A 26,640-nucleotide genomic window follows, 5' to 3' on the forward strand; every position below is an offset into this window, starting at 1 on the left:
AAAAAAAAAAAAAAAAAATCACTTTCTAAGAAATTCTCATTTTATCAATGCTTTAATACACATGTCAATAGCTTTTAGGTATAGAATTCTTTTCAGAGACACAAGAAGAGAATGTAGCCCTTACATATCTGGATGGCTCTTCTATATTCTGGTCATTCATGTCAGTAGGAACAATCCGGGTAGCCAGTGGTCCTTCTGCAAAAGGTTTTGGTAACTGACCTCTGAACTCTGATGGAATGAACTGAAGCTGCCAACTGTCAGAAACACAAATAAGGAGAGTAAGAAAAACACAGGGGGATAATATTGCTAAACGTATTTGAAACAAACAAGCCAAAAAATGATGTGAAAAACATTTCACTTGAAGAAAAAATATTTCAGCTAAAACCTTAATCAGGGAGCATAGAGGCAGAGGTCACAAATCAGTCCAAAATCATTTAGATGTCTCTTGACCCATTTCACCAGGTCTTAGCAGTGAAATTCATTAACCAAACAGTCATACCATCAAACAACCAGAGAAGTGCCGATGATTACTGTCAATTACCATTTGGGCACAGAGACTTAACCAAATGAAGCAAATTATCAGGTGTATAAAAACAGAAAGAATGAAATAGGCCAAGCGCGGTGGCTCATGCCTATAATCCCAGCACTTTGGGAGGCTGAGGTAGGTGGATCATGAAGTCAAGAGACGGAGACCACCCCAGCCAACATGGTAAAACTCCATCTCTACTAAAAATACAAAAATTAGCTGGGGCATGGTGTTGCACGCCTGTAGTCCCAGCTACTCAGGAGGCTGAGGCAAGAAAATCACTTGAACCCAGGAGGCAGGGGTTGCGGTAAGTCAAGATTGTGTCACTGCACTTCAGCCTGGAGATAGAGCAAGACTGTCTCAAAAAAGTAAAGAAAAAGAATGAAATGTAATATATGGCACTGAAAACATACTATGGAAGAAATACTTTGTTCCTGAGTAACCCTCAAACATATCCTTATCTATAAAACTATTTCAAACGTAAAAGGCAAAGGCCAAAGTCAACACTTAAAAAACAAGTTTTAATTTAATCATTAATGACTGAGACAGGGTCTTTATGAAGCATAAGATACTACCTAATAAAGCTAAGCTACTGAAGCCAGCTCTCAAATGGAGCAACATGACTCATCTTAACCAGATTTCCCTTTTACCTACATAGGACTCTTCTCTGGCCAAATTAAGCAAACTACAAGGAACTTTAGGGCCTATGCTCTCATAACCACAGACAGCATAAAGAAACTGTTATGGATGTTTTAATCACAGCTTTCCCCAGCATCCACATAATGGTAAAGAAATTTCACTACTGTTGGATCAAAAATTTCTTCTCTCTTCTAGCTGGAGTTTCTAGACCACTTTTAGAAGTGGATTAATATCAGGTAATTACAAAAATGTAAATATGAATCCTCAGGAAGAGCCACTGGCAAAAGCCTAGGACACAGGGCATTTTCAGAAGTCCCTGGACACCTGCGGTTATGGACAGTGCAGAATGTCAACCCAGACCCAGCCCTCAGTCTAATGAGCCTAATGAACACAGAAGGCAGGTACACAGTATGCAGGCCCCATAGCTCTTCGAGGTGGTAAATGATTCAATAACTCTCTGTGAAAACTCCAAAAGAAAAAAAAATTAGAAAATACTGTCACAGAACTGCTCTATTTACTTCTTGATTTAAAACCCTGGGAATTAAAGGACAACTTACTTATCAGGCAGAAGGAAGCTGCTGGGAAACCGATACCACTCTTTTCCTACACAGACATTCACAGGTCTGCCTTCTGGGACAGTGTGGATGGTTGGGTCTGTAGCAATTCGGTAAAATTCTGGATACAAATCAAGGGGCCCATGATATCCTGGAAGGGAGAATAGGCAGTGAGAGCCAGAGATGAGTAAGATGAGATTCTGACTTCAATTATAATGCGTATTAATGTCGCACCATAAGCCACATGAAATTTAAAAGGCAGGAAGGACCACAGCAATTCCAGCAGGAAGCCTGCTCTACAGGTAGAAAATTTCTCTCTAGCTGAGAACATGGTTACAAGCAGTGGCCCTATTCTGCCAAAAATAATTGGCTTTCTTGCCCCTCCTTATGCCCTTTCACCTTTTTAACTTCATTTTCCTTGAGCATATTGTAATATAATTATGAGTCCAAAGACTGATTATAAGAAAGAATATAATCATGAGAAGTTAGTCTAAATTTGCATTTTAAGTTTCAGACTTCCTTAATTTATCAGTATCCATTAAAAGAAAAAAACAACAAAAATAGACAAAAAGTGTACAGTTAATCACACTAAAAGTAATCCTCAATCTTCTCTTCAATCCTAAGATACAGAAGTCACATCCCACTCATTAATATTAAGTTTACAGTTTTTCTTTTTAGAAATGGCCTCTTAGCATAAGCCAAATATGTACGATATAACCATGAATCAAGTAAAACCTAAGGGGAAGTGGCTCATCAGTGTAGGTTAAGATATTCTTAGAAGATCTACCTCTGAAGAGTGCCACAGAGCGAGAAAATGACAAGAGCCCAAACAGGAAGACAGTCCCTAATGCCAGCCAATTCGACGTCACAGTATAGTGCTCCAGGCGATATCGTTGAAACACGAAGTGGTAACATTTCTGGAAGTACAGAAAACTGTGCTGGTAAAAGAAAATATAACTTGTAGAATATACACAATTACAAGACATCACAGTAACATCAAGATCGAAGCCAAAAAAGAAGTTCTATTAAGGATCTGAGCATTTGCAAACAGTGACATCCCTACTCCAAACTCTAAGATAAAAGCCAACTCCTCTAAGGCTACCTGTAGTTTCGGCCAGCCAGAGGGCTTGCCAACAATAAAATCTCACTAGCTTCATAGGAAAAGTATTTGAATATTTTGCTAGCATTTATAGGCCTAATAAGTCATTTTTAAAAAATATTTAAGAAATGCTTTTTTGGGGTAGTTTTATTTGATATATAAAGTATTTCAATTTGTTTTTGATACAATGAGTACTAATCTTTACTATCGAAGTTTTTATCAAAGCTTTTAGTATCAAAAAAAGGTCTCATGACCAAGTAAGAAAAAAGAATTCCCCTCATAGAACACTAGGAACATGCTCTTAATTATATGCTAAATGACTTTACAAACTAGATGAATATTATAATATAAACATATGCATCAATTCTGCTGTCTTTCAGCACCTTCTATTCAGACCTCTTCCCTTCCTTCCTTCCCTTCTAGACAAAAACTACTTTCAGAAAGCAATTTTCCAATATATAACAAATGGCATCAATCTGTTTGAACCCTTTTCATATTTTTGGAAATCTATTCTGAGTAATCAATCCAAATATAAGCTATTTATCCTAGTAGTATTTATAATACTGAATAAATTAGCAATCTAAATTTTACCATGAATTATATCCAATAACTATATTATGTAAAATCAAGTCAATATATTTCACATTGCATAATAATATTACATATTATATCCAACTCAGAACATTCCACAACTACTAAAATGATAAGCACAGAGAACATTATAATATTAAATTAGAAGGGATATAAAGTCACATGTACAGTGATTATCACAACTATAATAAACCTTGGTATATGATATACAAAAATGCTGGGAGGAGTTTTTGTTAGGTTAGTGGGACTAATTTTTCTTTTACCACTTCCTAGATTATCTGCAATAAAGTTCAATTACTTTTATAATTTAAATTATTTTTTAAACTGTCACCTAAATTGATGAACCTTGAAAACATTATGTTAAGTGAAAAAAGCCAGTCACAAAAGACCATATATCATATGTTTCCATATATAGGAAATGTTCAGAATAGGCAAATCTATAGGAACACAAAGTAGATTAGTGGTTATTTAGGGCTGGGGAGATACGGGAAAGGAAATGGGGGGACAACAGCTAAACGGTACAGGGTTATTGATATAAAATTGACTGTGGTGACAGTTGCACACATCTGTGAATAGACTAAAAACCACTAAATCATACCCTTTAAATAGGTAAACTGTATGGTTTATGAATTATACCTCAATAAACCTGTTAAGAAAAAAACCTATCATCCTAATTATTTTCTTTTCTGCCAACTGCAAATGGTAGCAGAGGGCAATAAAGGTTTCTGAGGCTACTGAAGCCATAAGTAGAGAGATATTCAAACAGATAAGATGAACTCTGCCAAGGAATTGACCTGGGCAGATTTTCAACCAGGATTACAAAGTGCCCCAGACTGTGAAGTGTCTGATGTGATCCCAAACTCTTGGGTAAGTTTTGTTATGATCTAACAGTTCAAAGAGCAGACGTTCCATTACCTCTGCCACAGAATGGAATTCTGCAATTGGATTCCTGTTTGTTGGTAACAGAGGCAAAGTAACACACAAATTAACACTGCAAACATGTAATCAGCAAATAAGAGTATGGTAAACAGCTAAGCAATCAATATAAGAAGTTTTAATAATATGATCTGTATCAGGCTTCATGTTATGGATAAAATACGTTAGGTGGAAGCATTCTGTAACTTTCACTTAAGTTTTGTGAGCAATTATTTAATAAGTAAAAAAGAATGAGGCAGATATACTTCTCCCTGAAACTCACCTGAAGTGCAGAGAGAGCCACAGCACCACAGAGACATATAAGTGGATATACAGGGAAAAGAAATCTCTCCTCTTTGTGAGGCTGGATGAAGAAAATCATAAACCAAATATACATTGGAGCCAAGGTAAGCCAATATGGGTGGCCTAAATTCTGAACTGCAAGACACAGAAAAATATCCTCCTTTCAATATATTAGAACAAAACAACATAATTCGTTTCAGTGTTATCTTGATCTCAAATTTGGGAGTATGCCCTAGGACACTCCACAAAATGTTTCTACTCCTGTATTCACACTTTCTCCAATGCAATAAAGGCATCAAAAGGAAAGAGGAACATACTCCTTAGCTCTCCCAAGAGATCTAAACTCTTTTTTTTTTTTTTTTTTTTTGGGACGGAGTTTCGCTCTTGTTACCCAGGCTGGAGTGCAATGGCGCGATCTCGGCTCACCGCAACCTCCGCCCCCTGGGTTCAGGCAATTCTCCTGCCTCAGCCTCCCGAGTAGCTGGGATTACAGGCACGCACCACCACGCCCAGCTAATTTTTTGTATTTTTAGTAGAGACGGGGTTTCACCATGTTGACCAGGATGGTCTTGATCTCTCGACCTCGTGATCCACCCGCCTCGGCCTCCCAAAGTGCTGGGATTACAGGCTTGAGCCACCGCGCCCGGCCTAGAGATCTAAACTCTTAAGAGCAGGCACAATACTAGATTGGTGAGGACACAGATGCACATCAAGTTAATGGCTAACAGAACTTAATAAATTCTACTGCTGGCTGAAAAAAAAGCCATCTCCTTTAGTGAGTCCTGCCACTAAGATGAGAGGTTCATGAGATTAACCAAAAGCATAACATAAACTCATTTCTTGGGTTTTAATTCTGATGTTCTGTTTAATACATGAATCCTCTTATCTATACACCAGTCTGTGCAAATAGCCATTGATCAAAGGAAAAAAAATTGTTGGATTCTCAAACTCATACTGGTTTCCATCAAGCCACAAATTACAATTTGTTTCAAAGGAAATATAAAAATGCTCTTAAAGGAAGTTTAGTGATAGTTTTCTCTCCATTTTTTGCAATACCCATCCACTCTGAATCCCCAAATTGGAACAAAAATGCACTTAAAGCAAGTGAAAGAATTAAAGGAATGTAATGAACACTAAAACCCAAGAACCTGCTGGAACGTTCTTGCGGTTACGTATATGAAAAATGAGTGATAGGCCTGCAACCCACAGCGAAGGCATCTCCTACTGTGTTTACTTGAGTGTTAATGAGCAACCCAAATGCAGGCAAATGGTAGGTAGACAGCGCCCCCTGGTGTCCACTATGTCAACAGTAAGCTAGTTTACAAGATCGTGACCATCATCCAGAACCACTTTATGCCTAATTTAGCATTCCTAGGTTATCAGTATCACTGAAAAATTATTTGGGGATAAAAATTCTTGAACTACAATAATAAGATTTTTTTTTCAACTTTTCTCTAAGATTTTATCATGGGATTTTAGATAATTTAGGATATATAATTTTCTAGGTAGTGTATTTTAAAGGGGAGATTTTCTTTCTTTTCTTTTCTTTTTTTTGGAGATGGAGTCTCACTCTGTTGCCCAGGCTAGAATGCAGTGGCATGATCTCGTCTCACTGCAACCTCTGCCTCCCGAGTTCAAGCGATTTCCCTGCCTCAGCCTTCCGAGTAGCTGGATTTACAGGTGTGCACCACCACACCTGGCTAATTGTATTTTTAGTAGAGATGGAGTTTCACAATGTTGGCCATGCTGGTCTTGAACATCTGACCTCAGGTGATCCACCTGCCTCGGCCTCCCGAAGTGCTGTGATTGCAGGCGTGAGCCCCCGTGCCCAGCCTAAGGTGGGGTTTTTAATAGAAGATTATAATCATTTTATTGTCCACAAGTAAACAATCCTTTTCTCTTCTGTATCTTAAAGGCTAACAAGTAATCTTTTTTTTAATAAGGCAAATATTTTGAAATGTCCTCCATAAAATATACAAAATCACAACCACAGCTAGATATGATTGAATCATGGGTAATTTCTTTCCCATTTCTTTATAATTTTCTATGGTTTGGGGAGTTTTGTTTTATTTTTTCTCTTGAGACAGGGTATCACTCTGTCACCAAGGCTGGAGTATAGTGGCACAACCATGACTCACTGTAGCCCTGACCTAGGCTTAACGATCCTCCCACCTCAGGCTCCCAAGTAGCTTAGACTACAGGTGTGCACCACCATGCTCAGCTAATTTTTTTTTAATTTTTTTGTAGTAACAGGGTCTCACTATCTCATCCAGGCTGGTCTTGAACTCCTGGGCTCAAGCAATGCTCTCACTTCATCCTCCCAAAATACTGGGATTATATAGGCATGCACCAACGTGCCTGGTCTTTTTTCTTCTAAAAAAGTATTGCTTCTATTGTAAAATCACATAAAAATCTAAAGAAAAAAACAGAAAATGTTCATTTTCTTATTAGGTAGACATGTGCACATATTATGAATTTTAAACCAATATTTTATACTTAAAATTATATACTGCAGAGAACAGCTTAATATCCTGTTTTGTTTTGTTTTGTTTTGTTTTTCATATAAGCATTTCCAAGTTTTCCACAAGCATACATAATTATTATTGTTGTTTTTAAAAATAGAGATACAGCTCTCACTATGTTGCCCAGAGTGGTGTCAAACTCCTGGCTCAAGCAATCCTTCCACCTTAGCCTCTCAGGCAGGTGGGACTATTAGGCACGTGCCACTGCTCTCAGCTATCATAAATTATTTTTATAGTCAGAAAAACAGCTATTTTCAAAAAAAGAATAAGTGATCCTTAAGAAATAGAAGGGATAGAGGAATAAGTTAACACCTCAAGGAAGCAAACAGCTGAGTCTAAAATGTGGGACATTATGCAAGATGATGGCCTGGTTTCTTTAAAGAAATATTTGGAAGAAAAAAAAATAAGATGGGGGTCTTCTTAAAAAACTTAAGAAATAGAACACTAAATTCAGTATGTAACCCTTACTGAGATTCTGCTTTAACCTAACTATAAAAGGCTATTTTTCAGACAATCTAGGAAATCAACTGGTTATCAGATGATATTAAGAAATTATTGATAATTTTGTTAGGATAATGGCATTATGGCTATGTTGAAACAAGTCTTAACATCAAAAAAAAAAGTGACTCTGAAGGCTGCTCTAATATTCTTATAACACAATGAACTCATTATAAACCATTAATAGTAGAAAAGCAGAATGGAGGTGGGATGGGGGAACTGATCATATGGCATCCAAATCAGACTGAAAAGTCTGAAATTAAATCTTTTTCCAAATCTCATATGAATTTCTGCTCAAATCTGTGTTCCATAAAAGAAACGAGAGGCACTAGATATCCAGAGCCACGACAACTTGAGAAAACACCAGCTGTGCACTACAGAATCAGAGCAAGCAAAGCAAATGACAAACCAAACTTTTTCCAAAAAGGCAGACACGGAAACAAAAGGGAACAAAGAGAAGCATCATGCTTCTGAGGAAGTCCAAAGCTTCTCTTACTTCAGTATCAAATTTTGGGAAATCCTGCTATGGTTCAAATTTTATACTTTTGTTTGAAGTACTATACCGTGAATTACCTTAATCAACCTATCAGGTTAATACACACTTCTTTAAAAGACAGAAAACACAAATAGGTTTGTTTTCTTCTGAGGTTTTTCTTATTTTTTTAATTTTTGAGACAGAGTCTTGCTGTCACCCAGGCTGGAGTGCAGTGGCACAATCTTGGCTCACTGCAACCTCTGCCTCCTGGGTTCAAGTGATTCTCCTGCCTCAGCCTCCTGAGTAGTTGTGACTACAGGCATGTGCCACCATGTCCGGTTAATGTTTTGTATTTTTAGTAGAGGCGGTTTCACCGTGTTAGCCAGAAAATTCTCAATCTGCTGATCTCAAATGATATGCCCACCTTGGACTCCCAAAGTGCTGGGATTACAGAAGTGAATCACGGTGCCCAGTCTCTTTCTGAGATTTTATAAATATTTTTACCTCCCTGGGTGATTGTGTAAATTATATTGACTTCCTCACTTAAAGTGATGATAAAGCTCTTCCTCCAGTTAAGTTAATTTGTCACAATTAACCAAATCTTCACAAAGGGTCAAATGATCAACAAATACAGACTCAAGGCCGGGCGCTGTGGCTCACGCCTGTAATCTCAGCACTTTGGGAAGCCGAGGCGGGTGGATCACAAGGTTGAGAGATCGAGACCATCCTGGTCAACATGGTGAAACCCCGTCTCTACTAAAAATACAAAAAATTAGCTGGGCATGGTGGCTCGTGCCTGTAATCCCAGCTACTCAGGAGGCTGAGGCAGGAGAATTGCCTGAACCCAGGAGGCGGAGGTTGCGGTGAGCCGAGATCGCGCCATTGCACTCCAGCCTGGGTAACAAGAGCGAAACTCCGTCTCAAAAAAAAAAAAAAAAAAAAAAACAAATACAGACTCAAAATCCAGTAAGCCAACCATTCCCATAGGGAGAATGTGGAAAACAAAATAAGCAGGATTTTCCTTCAGTTCTTGGTATACATCATTACTTGCTCTTTCCCCCCAAAAAGCCTACCGTCTCATGCCACTCACCATGAAATCTCTGCAGCAGGTATTCCATAAGAGAAGTCAGTGGTAGGACTAGAAGAGCCAAAGCAAAGGCTACATTGAAATTCAGAAATCCATTAATTAAATAGAAATACCAGGGTTCTGTACCTGAGGGAGACATAAAGGTAAGAAATCATTAGTGGATGTCCTTAATACCTATTACAGTGCCTGACATATAACATTCTTTGTTCAAGTAACACTGATGATCCTAGGACTCATGGGAATGAGAATCCTCTTCCCATGCTAAGCCACACAAAAGAAGCACAAGAGCAGAAGATGGAAGAGAATGGGACTGGTCATGAGGATTTAGGTAGAAATCAACTTTCAGATAGTTAGTTGTATTTTCTACACTGACCACTATATCCAGCCCAAATTGCTATGCCCAAATGGAACTAATGCTTTGAGAACTACCAAATAATTTAAATAGCATTAGAGCCACATAGGGCTAATATAATAAAACTGCCATTTCAATTTAACTACTCTCTCAACATTGTGCAGACCAAAGGAAAGAGTGATAAGAGAACTTAGTTTGTGGCTGGGTGTGGTGGCTCATGCCTGTAATCCCAGCTCCTGGGGAGGCTGAGATGGGAGGATTGCTTGAGCCCAGGTTAAGGCTACAGAAAGCTGTGGTTGTGCCACTGCACTCCAGCCTGGGTGACAGCGAGACCCTGTCTCAAATAAAAATAATGAATTTAAGTTTGAGCTATTCAGGCCTCTCCCACTGTGTTTTCACCTGCTTGTTCCATTTACATTCTAGGAACTTTCCCCTTGATATGTTCAACCACTATTTTATAGTCGTGTACATTGGGCAACATGTGTTTGGTAAAAAGCAACAACTTGTTTTTCTTAGATCACGTTCAGAGACCCGGGTCTTGCTCAAAAGCCTTGAGGATTCAGAATGAAGCAAAATCACTAAAAACACAAGCTTCTCTTACACTAGTTTTGATTCTTTAACTCAAAATCCTTACACCCAAATGATGAGAAACAGCCCCCCTCTGCACATTTAGCAGGTTTTTCATCTGCTTTTTCCCTCTGTATGATTACTTCAATCAAGCAGTGAATGACACATGCGGGTCTTAATCACTGTGCGTTGTGACACCCGCCTTGCACCATAGCAATTTCCTGCAATCAGCATTGCTTAAAAGGGTAATCAGAAGGCAGAGGAATAGTCAGAAAAACCTGACATTCTTGCAGCTTGCACAGCAAAATAAGATTAGAAACCAAACCCATAATGCTAGAAACATTTAGGGGAGAAGAGGGAGGGAGGTTACACTAAGGAAGAGTTCAAGTTCAACTGTGTGTCACCTTTGGGGGAGCTCACTCCTTCCTGTCTAAATACAATGATGGAGATTATTCATGAACAGAGGTCTTATTCCAGGCCCAGTTCATTACAGACACTTTAATCTTGTATTCCTAACAAATATGCATTTGGGTTACAGAAAACTAATGGATGGTTTTATTCTCAAATAAAAAATGTCTTCTCTGAATTTCAATTAAAATTTCACAACATATTTTCTAAACTAAGTCCTTTAGGATCCAGTTTCCAGAGAGGTAAGCTTTTGCACCATCCTCTCCTGACCACCAGGATGGAGGCAGTGCTAGCAACCTCTGACTTGCCTTTTTCTTAACAGGATTCTGGAAATCTGAGCGTGTGAAGAAAAACCACAGAGTGACCAGACAGAAAGGGGGTTATCTTTTATGTTATCTATTACAGATGTTAAGCACCAATAGGGAAAAATCTACTTGTCTCTTTGATATTTGCAAATATAAATTGTTTTTTCAGGAAAGCACTTTAGCTTCCAGCAAATATCTGTCTCTAACACAATTTACGCACCCTCCTGTTCGAGCTATCTTTTTATCTAAGTATACTGTACTCTGAGATGAGGAAACAAAGGTATTAAGTTGGTAAACACAATCATTTTTATGTGTTGAGAGCTCATAAATCAAGTTTCCAAATAAGTCATGAACATTTCGTAATAGACTGTTATTTCCCTGAAAGATGGAGCAAAAATTGGGGGATAAGCCAATAGTGAAGAAGGTTCAAGTGTCAACAGTCTTAAAAACAAGGGCAAAAGGGAACAAAAAGAGTGACTTCTATTAGCCAGAGTCCTCCCCTGCTTGATGACACATCTGCCTTAAAAAAGAAAAAGGTATAAACTTTTATCTCTTTCCAGGGAGATATTAAATGCTGCTGCTTAGAAAACATTAGAGCTGAACTATGCAAAAAAACACGTCAGAATGACAAGCTAAGCGCTAAACTGGTGCTAGATGTTTAGGTGAAGGAAAGCTGGCAGCAGGGTCTCTGCAGGGAGTGACTCACCAGCCTTCCTCTTTATGGAAAGTGCCTTAAGTCCTCTCAGTCAAATGAGCTAAGGGGAGCTTTCAACGAAGCTAAAAGAAGGGATCATGTTTACTGTTCCATAGACTGAATAAACGAGAACTACTTTCCAGAATTATAATTTTATAGAACTGTAGGCACTACATTATAGTAAATCATCCTTATAAATGTCAAATTTGTACCACCGAGAGGGAAAAGCTACTAAAGTTCAACAGAAATGATTAATAAAAGAGGAAAGGCTCTAGAACAGTTCTGGCTGGCAGTGAATTCTAAGCAGGACTGATAAGACCCCACTGGGGCTTCTTCCCTTGCCTCTGCAATTATGGAAACCTGTGGGCCTCCTAACAGAGGGCATTTGCCTTTATCTTCCAAAACTTTCCATCCAGTGATCAGACGGATGTTGATAAAACACATAAACAGGCAATGGGATCCTGTCCTAAGCTGCAAAGTGGCATCCTGAGCAGACTGTTCTTTTTGAGGGAAGAGCGTTTCCTCTAAGTGTCCTCCCATGCCTTCTCCAGGCCTGTGCACTCTTCATCAGAGAGCACCACTCTTCACTCACCAGACAAAAATACTTGCCAACATCAATATCTGAGAATTTGAAATGTTATGAGAGGCAAAATCAGTGCCAAGACCAATCACTTTCTTTTCTGCAACATTAAATTTGACCTCTTGATCTCTGACTCCACAGAGATATTTTGCCTAAGACTTAGCAATTCCAGTCCACCCTATTCTAAAATTTCTCAGTGCCAAGTCTTCTTTACCTTATCCAAACACTCCTTTCTTCAACAAAAGGGTCTGGTACAGCACTCCCATGTAAAGGAGAACTTGCAGTGTGCATGCCACTCTGCCACCCAAGCTCGCTAGGGGCTCCTGATCACTCCAACACAAAATGCACAAACCTTCACAGGTATAACTTTCCAACTATCCTATAGATTGGATCCTATCTTCTACCACCCTTAATTCACGCTCTTTGTTTTTACAAGTTTATTCTCTGGTAACGTCTCAGTAGCCAAACTCCAGGGATTTGCTCAGGGTCTTGTTTTCAGTGGAAATACAGGCTTTGAAGTCAGACAACTCTTATCCCACTTTTGCTCCTTATTTAACTATGTGGCAAATTCCTCACCATCTCAACCTCAGTTTCTTTATCCAGGAATAAAGATAAATAATGCCTGTCTCACAGAGTTTTTGTGAGGGGAAGAAGATGGTATGTGAGTAACTTCTGGCACACAGTAGGCCTTCAATAATCAGATGATATTGTAATTAACATCTTTGAAAATTTACTCCTGTTATTTTCCCTGGCTTCAAACGAAAGGTGTCAGCTCAAGTCTGGAGCGTGTCACTACTACATGCTACCTAGCCAGGAAAGTATAGAAAGGCCCCTTTGAAAACCAGGAACAGTTCTTGACCAGCCTGACCTGACCAACATGGAGAGACTCTGTCTCTACTAAAAATACAAAATTAGCCAGGCATAGTGGTGCATGCATGTAATCCCAGCTACTCAGGAGGCTGAGGCAGGAGAATTGCTTGAACCTGGGAGGTGGAAGTTGCAGTGAGTCAACATCGCTCAATTGCATTCCAGCCTGGGCAATAAGAGCAAAACTCCATCTAAAAAAAAAAAAAAGAAAACCAGGAACAATAGAGACGGTAAATATTTCTATGACTGTAACCGAAATGGAGTGATTGAAATGACCTTGCTCATGTCTGAACAGTTTCTACCTAAAATTCAACCAATGCTATAAAAGTAAGTTTTTATATTTGACATTCCATTTGTCAGAAATGCTGCCCCCTAGCATTAACTAAGGAAACTCCTAGTCTTCCTTCCAGGCTCAGCTCAAGAGCCACACCTTTCTTGACACTACCAGAGGGACTTGCTCCTATGATTCCCTATCTTTCCCCTATAGCACCTAAAAGACACTGTCCTGCAATTATCTATTTGTGTGTCTGCAGCCTAACTGGACAGTAAGTACTATGAGGACACAAAATTAATGCTCAAGAGCAATGTATTTAATGTTTCTTTTCTTTTTTTTTTTTTTTTTTTTTGAGACAGTGTCTCACCCTGTTGCCTAGGCTGGTGTGCAGTGGTGCAATTTTGGCGTACTACAACCTCTGCCTTCTGGAATCAAGCAATTCTTGTGCCCCAGCCTCCCGAGTAGCTGAGATTGCAGGTGTGCACCACCATGCCCAGCTCATTTTTGTATTTTTAGTAGAGATGGGGTTTCACCATGTTGGCCAGACTGGTCTCAAACTCCTCAAGTGATCTGCCCACCTCAGCCTCCCAAAGTGTTGGGATTACAGGAGTGAGCCACTGTGCCAGGCCTTCAATGTTTCTTTAACTGAAGTCCATTTGTCCATCCATTCAAGAAATATTAATAGGGTTAGCATATTCTTATACATGAGAAATAGCACTAAGAGATGTATATAAAAACTATAAGCACAATGCATTTTATTCCTGTTTAAATTTTTTTTTTAAGTTCCAGGGTACACATGTAGCATGTACAGGCTTGTTACATAGGGAAACATGTGCCATGGTGGTTTGCTACACCTATCAACCCATCACCTAGATATTAAGCCCGGCATGCATTAGCTATTTTTCCTGATGTTCTCCTTCCTTCTGCCCTCTTCCACAGGCCCCAGTGTGTGCTGTTCCCCTCTCTGTGTCTATGTGTTCTCATCGTTCAGCTCCCACTTATAAGTGAGAACATGCAGTCTTTGGTTTTCCGTTCCTGTTTTAGTTTGGCTTTCAGCTCCATCCATGTCCCTGCAAAGGACATTATCTTGTTCCTTTTTATGGCTGCATAGTATTCTATGGTGTATATAGCACAATGCATTTTTAATTTTCAGATAAGAAACTGTGTGTCTAACATAGCTAATGAGGCACCTGGTGCAGGAGACTCTTGTAAAATGCCAAAATAATGCCAAATGGTGCCAAATGGTGCCCAACATGTAATAAAGTGAAAGGTCTAGCATTTCCAATACAAAAAACATGCTATCTCACTGTCTGACAATTTTACTGCATCAAAACATCTAGTAAAAGACAAGTCTTTTATATTTACTGAATGGACTCACCAATTATAATAAAAATAGCTGATAATCATAAAGTACTTTTTGATTTAAGAAGTATTTTATTGGGCTGGGCACGGTGGCTCATGCCTGTAATCCCAGCACTTTGGGAGGCCAAGATGGGCGGATCACTAGGTCAGGAGATTGAGACTATCCTGGCTAACACGGTGATAGTGTCTCTACTAAAAACACAAAAAATTAGCTAGGAATGGTTGCATGCGCCTGTAGTCCCAGTTACTCAGGAGGCAGAGGCAGAAGAATCACTTGAACCAGGGAGCTGAGACTGTGCCACTGCACTCCAGCCTGGATGACAGAGGAAGACTCTGTCTCAAAAAAATAAAAAGTATTTTATTTATATCTGTTATATTATTTTTATTTGGTATCAAGAAAACCTCAAGCTAGCACCACAACAGGTCTAACTAAAGTAATTCTAGGATACAACAGTAAATGACACACAAATGTAACCCAGTGGCTACTCCAGAATTCATCCATTCATTTATTCTTGACAGATCTTTACTATAAGTCTGGAATACACAAGGAATTCCTACTCCTAAGATAGCAGAAGTATTCTCTCTGCAGGCCTCCTAAACCAAAAAGGAGTTAACACTCTAAAAGAATGGAAATTAGGCCGGGCATGGTGGCTCATGCCTGTAATCCCAGCACTCTGGGAGGCTGAGGCAGGCAGATCATGTGAGGTTAGGAGTTTGAGACCAGCCTGGCCAACATGGTGAAATCCCTGTCTTTACTAAAAATACAAAAATTAGCCCGGCATGGTGGTGGGTGCCTATAATCCCAGCTACTCAGGAGGCTGAAGCAGGGAGCATAGTTTAAATCCGGGAGGCAGAGGTTGTGGTGAGCCGAGATCATGCCACTGCACTCCAGCCTGGGTGACAGAGCAAGACCCTGTCTCAAAGAAACCCAAGAACACCAAAAAGAATGGAAATCAGACAATTTTTTTTTAAACCAAATTTAAAGATGAAGTAAGAGCACAAAAATCCTGCCATGAAGGAATAACTCCCTGAAGTCTGGCTGACCACAGCACTGTATCAGTCCTGTTCATGGTTGGTATGCCAATTCTCTGTTTCAACAAAGTTTTTGCTACCACTAGGAAAGTGATCAGTTTTTGGACATCCAAAACAGCAAAATCTGAACTGAAGATACCCCAGGTTCATTAAAGTAGGCAGAAAGAAGTCCCAAGGATTGTTTCCCAGTAAAACGCTGACTGAAATGAACAGCAAATGCCAATGTCCCAGGAAAGACTGTCATTGCTCTGCTGGATCTCAAAACCTACTACAGGGGTTCCTGATTGATCCTCTATTAAACTAGCATTGTAAACTTAAATCAGAATTTATTCCTTCTTTCCTACTTTCCCTACCAGCCTGATTATTCTTAGATTTAAGAGCTTCATCCCTGGGCACAGTGGCTCATGCCTGTAATCCCAGCACTTTGGGAGGATGAGACTGGCAGATTACCTGAGGTCAGGAGTTGGGGACCAGCCTGGCCAACATGGCGAAACCCTTTTGCTACTAAAAATACAAAAAGTAGGTGGGTGTGGTGGTGAGCACCTGTAATTCCAGCTACTCAGGAGGTTGAGGCAAGAAAACTGCTTGAACCGGAAGTGGAGGTTGCAGTGAGTCGAGATCATGCCACTGCATTCTAGTCTGGACAACAAGAGCGAAACTCCGTCTCAAAAAAAGAGATTCATCAATCTAGAGGGACATAAACAATCTGTCACTTTTATAAGTCTCTCACAAAAGGTTTTATAAATAAGGAGATAGAATATCAATAAGCCATTATAAAGGTAGAGAAGTCAACTTTTCAAGATTAACACAAATTAACTCAATTTATTCACAGAGTGGATATTGTGTTTCCAATAGACTCCCTGTGAAACGACTTCTACTGTGCAATCTAGATCTAAGACCTCTGATTGTCTTGTGAAAAAGAATAAAATTTTACAAGTAAACTAAAACATGAAGCAATCACAAACATGCAAACTCTCCCTAGCTAAAAGGAGACATCTAGAGGCAAAAACTTAAACTGGGGCCTTTTCTCACATTCTTGGGGATCCTAGAGCCATAAAGGAGTAATTATTCTCTAACTGTGCAGTTTGTGAATCCAATCCACTGAACAAATCACTGTTTATTTTAACCCATTACTTGCCATTTAGAATAATATTCCCAAAATTCCAGGAGGCTCAATTAAATCTCATTCGTATTCTTACTTTAAATCTCCCTGTTCAATCTGTTAGTTCTATTGGCAAAATGGCACAGGCAATTGATGGACATGAATAGTGATAAGACTTAAATTGATAGGGGTACAGTTAGACACAATCTTAACCTGCTTCATAGCAGAACCACAAAGCAAGCACTTATACAGAATGCTCCAAAACCTCAAAAGATTAAGGCAGAAGAGACTATAATTATTTTAATGAAAAACTGCCTCTCTTGTGAAATGTTTGCTGACTTGGCTGATTTGATCCAAAAGATCTCTAGTTCATTCCCCCATAACTGTAACTAACTCAAATGCCTTCAGGAGCCAAATGAAACTGGCTGGTGGAGTGAAAGGCATCAGGGAAGGAGTGGAGATGGGTAAACTGAAGACTGCATTCCCAGATTAAAGACATTCCATTTTTTCTCTTAACCCTAAGCGGGTTAACTTCCCCATCCTCCCATGCTGACCCAGCCCAGCCCCATTTGCTGTAACTTTGTCTAGAGATTTTCCAAACTTTCTCCCCTTATGCTTGAATTGAAGTAAAGCAAATCTGGAAGAGAAAAAGTAACATCAAATGTATGTATATATAGAAAATGTCTAGGCCAGATGTGATGGCTCATGCCTGTAATCCCAGCACTTCGGGAGGCTGAGGTGGGTGGATCACCTGAGGTCAGGAGTTCAAGACCGGCCTGGCCAACGTAGCGAAACCGTCTCTACTAAAAATACAAAAAAATTAGCCAGACATAGTGGCAGGCGTCTGTAATCCCAGCTACTAGGGAGACTGAGGCAGGAAAATTGCTTGAACCCGGGAGGTGGAGGTTACAGTGAGCCAAGATAAAGCCATTGTACTCAAGAGTCAAACTCCATCTCAAAAAAAAAAAAAAAAAAAGTCTGAAGTATACTCCCAGGTGTTAGTAATGGAGATTACTAACTCCCAGGAGTTATATGGAGATGACTGTATTATGTTTTTATTTTCTTCTCCTATAATACTGTAAAAAAGAGAAAAGAGTAACTTTTAATTTTTAAAAAAGCAGTATCAAAAGCCATGGCATGCCCAGAGTCCTCAAAACTCTGAAAGTGAAAATAACAAACAGAAAAAATAAAAAGCCAGTATTGGAATATCACATTAATCAAGGAGAAATATTTGAGTGGCTATGTATCATTATTGTGCTGTATTCAGGAAAAGATAATATCAGCAAAGAAATGCTATATCTAATGAAATGAGGCAACTGAATTAAAAATTTTAAGTTCAGGCAAATTAAGCTATCGCCTAACACTTCCGCAAATTTCACAAAGCCTTACCATAAAGATCAGGTCCATGAGGAGTAAAGACATTATACAAAACAATGTTGAGTGGTGCAATCACCAACTTCCCATAATAGTAGCTGTCAATGACCACCACAGGCACCTAAAACAGAGCAGAAAATAGTTTTGCTCTGGAAACATTCTCAAAACGCTAACAGGATAAACCTGAGAATGAAAAACAGAATAAACTCCTAATGTTCCTTTTTCACATCAAAGTTGCTTTCATTACAACTTTAGAACAAAACAAGAAGAAAAGAAAACTCACCAGAAAGAGTATGAGGGCCACCAGCGACCAGTAAAAGAAACTCTTCCATCTGTGTTTCATGACCATCAAATCAAAGGCAATGGGTAAACTATTTAACACAGAAACAGAGAGTGGGGAGTTAAATAAATACTGACAGACAGGTCAGATTCACACATACCTCATGCTGAACTGAGAATAAAATGCCTCTGCCAGTTATAGTGAGGGAAGAAACCTGGTATGTGAGAGGATGTCCTCACAGGACCCATCAGAGTGCTCTGTATCCATGGATGCACAAGAAATATAATTACTGAGCTGCTGCAATGAATTCCATTTTATACACATTTATGTGTAAAAGACATCTAAAATATATTATTAAGTATATGTGTCCTACTGTCTTACACCTACCCTGCCAGATAAGTACTGACTTCTCCCTTCCATGATTTACAGAATTTCCAGGATTTTCGCAATATAACGTTATTACAGACTTTTTTTTTTGAGACAGGGTATCACTCTGTTGCCCAGGCTGGAGGGCAGTTGCATGATCTTGGCTCACTGCCACCTTCACCTCCCAGGTTCCAGCATTCTCCTGCCTCAGCCTCCTGAGTAGTTGGGACTACAGACACATGCCATCGGCCCTGGCTAATTTTTTTTTCTTTTTTTTGAGACAGAGTTTTGCTCTGTTGCCCAGCCTGGAGTGCAGTGGTGTGATCTCGGCTCACTGCAGCCTCCACCTCCTGGGTTCAAGTGATTCTCCTGTCTCAGTCTCCCAAGTAGCTGGGACTACAGGTACGTACCACCACGACTTGCTAATTTTTTTTTGTATTTTTAGTAGAGATGGGGTTTCACCATGCTGGCCAGGCTGGTCTCAAACTCCTGAGAGATGACCCATCTGCCTCAGCCTCCCAAAGTGCTGGGTCTACAGGCATGAGCCACCACACCTGGCCCTATCTTTGAATTTATATGGCATCATTATATCTATCATTTATTTAGCAATGTCATGTGCTGTCACAGTATCTCTTCTGTGATTTGAACCTCCATGTTGTTATGTAAATTCTGCATTAATGTTTTGTGTTTTTTTGGTCACCCCAACTACTTCCATTTCTATAGCACCTGTATTTCTCCTTTGATAAGTCATACTTTTCATTACTTGTCCAATCTCTGTCTTTCTACTAAAATGTTGAGTTCCAAAAGGACAGGAACCATGACTGTCTAATTTCTAAAATATCAGCAGAACCTAGCACAAAGCATTCAATGAATGATGGTATATTGCTAACTGACTGATTGTGATCCTGAAATCACTTATCTCAGCAAAGGCAGACTCATCGAAATATGTCACTCGAGGTATTTGAGGAACTCAGTGAAATTCAATGTAGATGGAATAGAGAATGAAAGGAATAAAAGAACTGATGAAAAGAAGCTGGAGAAGTAAAAACAAGATCGTGCAGGGCCTTGTGTGTTAAATCTTTGAGTGTGGATACCACAGGGCAGGGGTTGGCAAACGTTTTATTTATAGGACCTGACAGTATACATTTTAGGCTTTGCAGGCCACATATATTATCTGTTGCTTAGTCTTCTCTCTGTGTAGATGTTTGTTGTTTTTTAAAAAAAACCCTTTAAAAATGTAAAAACTATTTAATTATTGGGCTGTACAAAAACAGGCCAGTCAGTCAACCTCTGTGACATAAAGCAATGGAGAAGCTACCATAGAGTTTAAAACAGGGAGGTGATACAACTGTATCTGCATTTGAGTTACATAACTCTAGTTTGACTTTGGAGAGCAGATTTACAGGAGTCAAGACTAGAGATGAGGAGATCATTTAGGAGGCTGTGTAGTGATCCAGGAACAGAGGGAAGTGAAGAAAAGTAATCAGGTTCAAAAGATATTTAGGAGACACAATAAATTAACAGGGGTGGGAAAGAGAGGAGAGTCACAGTTTTCAGGTTTCTGGGTCAGTAATGGGGAGATAGCAGTACTATCTACTGGGATAGAAACACAAGTAAAGGAACAGCTATGGAGAGAAGATAATGAATTCAGCAGCTACCTAATAAGCAACTGGGAATATATAAATAAAGCTGAAGAGAGATAACTGGACTAGACATTAAGATATGGAATCACCTTCATGTTGGAGAGATGGAAAAAAAAAAGAGATGGGAATCACCAAGATGATTGAGAGATAGCAGAAAGTACAGAATAGGGCCTAAGATAAAATTCTGAGGACGTACAGAATAGGGCTTAAGATAAAATTCTGAGGAATATGAAAATTTGCGAATATGCAAAATAGAAGAAAGAAATGGAGGTGAGGAAACCAGCCTTTAAAAGGCAATTAAGAAAATTTAAAATGGCCTATTCTTTTAGTAACTCCCCTTATAAAAATTTACCCTATAGGGTGTGGTGGCTCACTCCTGTAATCCCAGCATCTGGGGAGGTCGACACAGATCATGAGGTCAGGAGTCCGAGACCAGCCTGACCAACATAATGAAACCCCATCTCAGGCCGGGCGCGGTGGCTCAAGCCTGTAATCCCAGCACTTTGGGAGGCCGAGGCGGGTGGATCACAAGGTCGAGAGATCGAGACCAACCTGGTCAACATGGTGAAACCCCGTCTCTACTAAAAATACAAAAAATTAGCTGGGCATGGTGGCGCGTGCCTATAATCCCAGCTACTCAGGAGGCTGAGGCAGGAGAATTGCCTGAACCCAGGAGGCGGAGGTTGCGGTGAGCCGAGATCGTGCCATTGCACTCCAGCCTGGGTAACAAGAGCGAAACTCCGTCTCAAAAAAAAAAAAAAAAAAAAAAAAAAAAAAAAAAGAAATCCCATCTCTACTGAAAATACAAAAATTAGCTGCATGTGGTGGCATGCACTTATAATCCAAGCTACTCAGGAGGCTGAGGCAGGAGAACTGCTTGAACCCAGGAGGTGGAGGTTGCAGTGAGCCAAGATCATGCCACTGCACTCCAGCCTGGGCAACAGAGCTAGACTCTGTCTCAAAAAAAAAAAAAAAAGTTCACTGAAGCATCGAGTATAACAGTAAAAAAATGAAAAGCAAATGTCTACCAATAAGGCAATAATGATGTAAATCATAGAATGCTATACAACCAATATAAACAATGATACAAATTTATTAATATGTAGAAGACATACACAGACAGAATAATTCCCATTTGTTTTAAGAATGTAGATAGATATGTATACATACATTTATACACACAGGATAATTTTTCTGGAAAGATATACACCAAAATATTAGCAGTGACTATCTGAGGATTGAGCTAGGGGAGAAGAAAATTAGAAATTATTTTAACCTTGGCCGGGTGTGGTGGCTCACGCCTGTAATCCCAGCACTTTGGGAGGCCGAGGCGGGCGGATCACAAGGTCAGGAGATCGAGACCATCCTGGCCAACATGGTGAAATCCCGTATCAAAAAAAAAAAGAAAGAAATTATTTTAATCTCATACAATCTGGTACTTATTTTTTGTTATAATAAAGATATACCTCTAAAATAACCTTAACATCAGATTAAAATATTTTTCTAAATTACCCATGGTACAGGTAAGAAATTAAGGCAGCACACACTAGAACAGAAGTAGTGGGAACAAAGAGTACAGAAAGAACTTGTCGGGGAAAATGCTGGGGGCAAGAAAGAAGGAAAACTGGAGGAAATTCAGATTTCAAAGCTGAGTGAATGAAAAACTGCACAGAACAGGGTGGTGCTGTGTGAAGAAAATATCAGCTGTAGATTCAAAAAGGCCTGGATTCAAAAGCAAACATAATCTTAAAGGTAAATTCTTCAAACTCTTGGAGTCTATTTTCTCATTTATAAAGCACTAATAATTTTATTTCTCCTGCAGAGTTGTTGTAAGGTTTCAAGATAAGGTTTACAAAGGGTTTCACTGTGCCTAACACATATCAGATGCTCACTGGTCACTATTCTTTTTTTTTTTTTTTTTTAATGAATGAGAGGTTCTTATGTTGCCCAGGTTGGCCTTGAACGCATAGCCTCGCCTCCTCAAGCACCAGGACAATTGGCCTGAGTCACCGCGGCTCTTCACTATTCTTATTAGAATTAATCATAACAGTAAGTAAGAGACATATTCTTCCATTTCCCAGAATCTTTGAAAGCCCTATTGATAAACTTTAGATTCTATGCAGACAATATGGAGCTAATCCAACATTAACATTTACTATATGCCCAGAGATATGTGGGAGAAGAACTGTTCATTTCTTACCCAAGAGCTGCACTGAATGGCCAGCCTAAGATGGCCCCAGCTGCTACTCCCAGCACAGCAATGGAAGTCTTTTCCATATACCATCCAGTCATGGCTATCAACGTAGTGTACATACAGAAGCTACTAGGAAGGAATGCTGCAAGAGTGAAAAAGTGAAAAAAGGCAGAAGAACAAGAACTCAAGGTTAATTGGGTATCAATTAAAAACTGATTAAATGTAAATTTTGCAGTATAAATATCTACATGACAAAATGTCAATAACCAGGAACATATTTTGGGAAATGCTATATTAGAAAGGACAGCACAGTGATATTCCTTTAAAATAAAAAGGAAGTTCAGTGATTCTTAATTTCTCACTCCTGTTTTTTCTTTGTTTCTGGGATGGAGTCTCACTCTGTTGGAGTGCAGTGGCACTATTTTGGCTCACTGCAACCTCTGACTCCCTGGTTCTAGAGATGCTCCTGCCTCAGCCTCCTAAGTAGCTGGGATTACAGGTGTCCACCACCACTCCCCGCTAAATTTTGTATTTTTAGTAGACACAGTGTTTCACCATGTTGACCAGGACGGTCTTGATCTCCTGACCTCGTGATCCGCCTGCCTTGGCCTCCCAAAGTGCTGGGATTACAGGCATGAGTCACTGTACTCAGCCTCCCACTCCTGTTTTTTTTAGGTACCAACCCAATTATACAATTCTAACCATGTAATTCCTCTCCCAGCCTATACCTCAAATAAAAAACTTACAGAATTCCAGGCGCTCTAGGAATACCCCAAGATTATATTTCCAGGCAGGGAATATGCTTTAAAAGACTTAGAGCCACTGCTGACAATTTACTTCTGAAGAAGCTTATCTGCCGTTAGTCTTCTGAGACTGTCCTGGTCCTAACCTCTAGCCCCAGAAATTCTAGGAAGACTCCTCAAGGGCCAGATATTGTATGGCAGCAATGCTTTGCATCCTCTATCTGCTGACACAGATAGTATGGCCTTTAGATAGTCCCCTAATTAGTTCCACCTACCTCAACCTTGTTGTATATAGCAGAGGAGAGAGTACAGGGTCTCTGCAACAATGACAATTGATTAAAGTGTTTCTAGTAACTCCAAACAGAAATGCAGATCTGCCTCTTTGCTGTAGAAAGTCTGATTCAGTAGGGAAGAAAAATCAGTATCAGCGACAAAAACAACCACAATTAATAGGCAGTGAGATTTTTTAAAACTCAGCAAAGGGTTCAGAGGCTCTGTATGAAAAGATACTTTCAACTTATCTGTCTCTCAAATTAGATTACAAAAACAAAGATACCCTCAGGAACTTTCTACATATAAAGATCAATTGTAGGAGCAGCAGACCAGGCACAGTGGCTCATGTCTGTAATCTCAGTATTCTGGGAGGCCAAGGTGGGAGGATTGCTTGAGGCTAAGAGTTTGAGACCAGCCTGGGCAACACAGTGAGACTCCATCTCTACACAAAATTGTAAAACTAGCTGGGCATGGTGGTGCATGCCCATAGTCCTAGCTACTTGGGAGGCTGTAGTGGAAAGACTGCTAGAGCCCAGGAATTCAAGGCTGCAGTGAGCTATGATTGTGCACTGCACTCCAGCCTGCCTAGGTAAAGAGCAAGACCTTGTCACTTGAAAAGATTTTAAAAAAGAAGTATCAAAGCAACTTAAAAAATATGTGAGGTACACCCTTTACCAATAAATGTCAAATAATAGTGATGCCATCCAAAGCTGTCAGTTCCAGCTGCCAGTGTAGAGGACAAAGGGAGCAGAGAAATCTGAGGGTAGAGCCAGATGCATTTAGGACAGGCTCTCAAAGTCATTCTGGAGTACAGCTCTGACATCTCTGCAGAACATCAATTTTGATATATTCAATAAGGGAAAAGTAAGTATATAATTTTGTGTCACGTACTATGTTTTTGTGTATACTCAGTGTATATGCTAGATCCTGTTACACTCAAGCGGAAACTAAAATTGAGACAATTATATCCAGTAACTAAATTTTTCTGGAGAACTGGGAACAGACTACCATTTGGCAGTGGGGCACCTTGACTCAGCTTATACAATACAAATGTTCAGTGGCAGCACAGTTTGAAAGCCAATGCTCTAGAGTAAGGTTTTTATTCTAAATTTCCAGAAGCTTATCTTTTAAAAAGCCCAATGGAAGATGCATATAGAATACATCTCAAATAATGTATCATCAATAGAAACAGAGCCGTAAACAACAACAAGGTCTTTATATACAAATAACTTCCTTAAATAAAATAAAAGGATTACTTTCTTTCCCCTAATGGTCAAGAAAGGAAGTGGGTGGTTGATGCAAAAATGTAATAGAAAGCATCCTGGTGAGACTATCAGCTTTACCATTTATGAATTTTGACTTTTAGTAAATCATTTCACCTATGTTTCAATGTCCTTACCTGCAAAAGTGAGAAAATATTTGTATTACACAGTAGGATTGCTACAAAGGTCAATCAAGATAATGTAGATAACAGTGCTCTGCAAATAACTGACATGTTCTACAATATAACCTACATTTGGACAAGTGCTTCCTTTAAATGCAACTATGAACTATTGGTGGCCAAGGGTGGTGGCTCACGCATGTAATCCCAGCGCTTTGGGAGGCTGAGGCGGGCAGGTCATAAGGTCAGGAGATCAAGGCCATTCTCGATAACATGGTGAAACCCCATCTCTACTAAAATATAAAAAATTAGCTGGGCATGGTGGCGCATGCCTGTAGTCCCAGCTACTCAGGAGGCTGAGGCAGGACAATTGCTTGAACCTGGGAGGCAGAGGCTGTAGTGAGCCAAGATTGCACCACTGCACTCTAGCCTAGTGACAGAGCAAGACTCTGTCTCAAAAAAAACCAAAAAACTATTGGTGAACCTGCAATTCCCTCATCTGCCCTTTTACTTACCTGATGATGAGCAAAACATGCCAGTACTGAGAACCAAGAAGGCTAGCATCATTCGACTCACGTGCAACCCAAACTTCTTGCACACAGCCCTAGGAAAAAGGCAAAGACTATTAGCACGAATTCAAATCAAAGGAGAAAAACATGCAGCACAGGTAACACTGAAGATCTAAAGTCAAACACAAAACTACCTTGATAGGTTTGTTAGCAATTCACTGTGCATAAGAAACTCAAAGATTCTTATTTCTGACACAGAAGAGAAGCTCCCTACCTAAAAGAAAACATATTCTTTGCATGCTAAGATTATACCTATCAAGTGGAAAATAGAACGATGTCATGAAAAGTAAGAGATGGCAGATTCAGGTGGGCACACATTCAAATTCTGGCTCTGCCACTTACTAGGAGTGGAACCTTACTGTAGTCGAATAATCTGTTTGATTCCTCATGCATGAAATAAGGATAATAAATAATACAAACTTTGTAAGGTTTCTGTGAGGACAATGCATGGAAAGTGCTTAGGAGAGTACCTGGCACACAGTTGCTCAATAAATAGTAGTTGTCAGAAAAAAAGGCTGGGAGATAAATGAAAATGTGAATAAGTGATTATCTAAATCAGTGTTTCTCAAACTTAAGCAACTACATATCTTCTACTTCTTTCTTGTAGGTGTTAACCCCTCAAATTAAACATATTTAGGCATTATTACTGCTTCATTTAGTCAATGTTTGTTCAGACATATCCATGTGTTAATCATTTCCTAGCTCAGATTCCTTACTGCATTTCAGAGCTTCTTCTGAAATAATTTTGCTTTTTCCTAAGTATCTCTTTTAGAAGTTCTTTTAGTGAGAATCTGTTAATGATAAATTCTGGTTTTTTGGTTGGTTGGTTTCCTTTTTTTATTCCTTTATTTTTTTCTTTTCCCAGAGACAGGGTCTCACACTCTGTCACTCAGGCTGGAGTGCAGTGGCATGGTCATAGCTCACTGCATCCTTGAACTCCAGTGTTCAAGAGAACCTCCTGCCTTAGCCACCTGTGGCTAAGAGTAACTGTGACTACAGCCATGTGCCATTACACCTAGCTAATTTTTTGTAGAGATGAGGTCTTACTATGTTGCCCAGGCTGAT

The 26,640-nt window shown here is 39.5% G+C and overlaps 1 protein-coding gene across 8 annotated transcripts in view; it reads right to left on the minus strand.

Moving 5' to 3' along the window:
- Positions 1–26,640, minus strand: part of ALG9 (ALG9 alpha-1,2-mannosyltransferase) — a 98,674-nt gene that overhangs the window by 58,028 nt on the left and 14,006 nt on the right. For 6 of the 8 annotated variants that reach the window (XR_744271.3, XR_012518035.1, XR_012518036.1 and 3 more), the window contains exons 5-13: positions 25,522–25,610; positions 22,616–22,751; positions 18,410–18,497; positions 18,142–18,247; positions 9,213–9,335; positions 4,608–4,762; positions 2,507–2,657; positions 1,723–1,870; positions 125–254 (exon numbers count right to left, since the gene is read on the minus strand). Coding sequence is in view for 5 of the 8 variants with exons in the window: in XM_010334579.3 (XP_010332881.1) it covers positions 125–254; positions 1,723–1,870; positions 2,507–2,657; positions 4,608–4,762; positions 9,213–9,335; positions 18,142–18,247; positions 18,410–18,497; positions 22,616–22,751; positions 25,522–25,610 (1,126 nt within the window). In the remaining 3 variants the exon portion in view is untranslated. The remainder of the gene's footprint in view (positions 1–124; positions 255–1,722; positions 1,871–2,506; positions 2,658–4,607; positions 4,763–9,212; positions 9,336–18,141; positions 18,248–18,409; positions 18,498–22,615; positions 22,752–25,521; positions 25,611–26,640) is intronic. The other 2 variants (XM_010334580.3, XM_003923718.3) reach the window with 1 other exon arrangement.

This window comes from Saimiri boliviensis, chromosome 6 (assembly GCF_048565385.1).
Source record: "Saimiri boliviensis isolate mSaiBol1 chromosome 6, mSaiBol1.pri, whole genome shotgun sequence".
NCBI classification, from domain to species: domain Eukaryota; kingdom Metazoa; phylum Chordata; class Mammalia; order Primates; family Cebidae; genus Saimiri; species Saimiri boliviensis.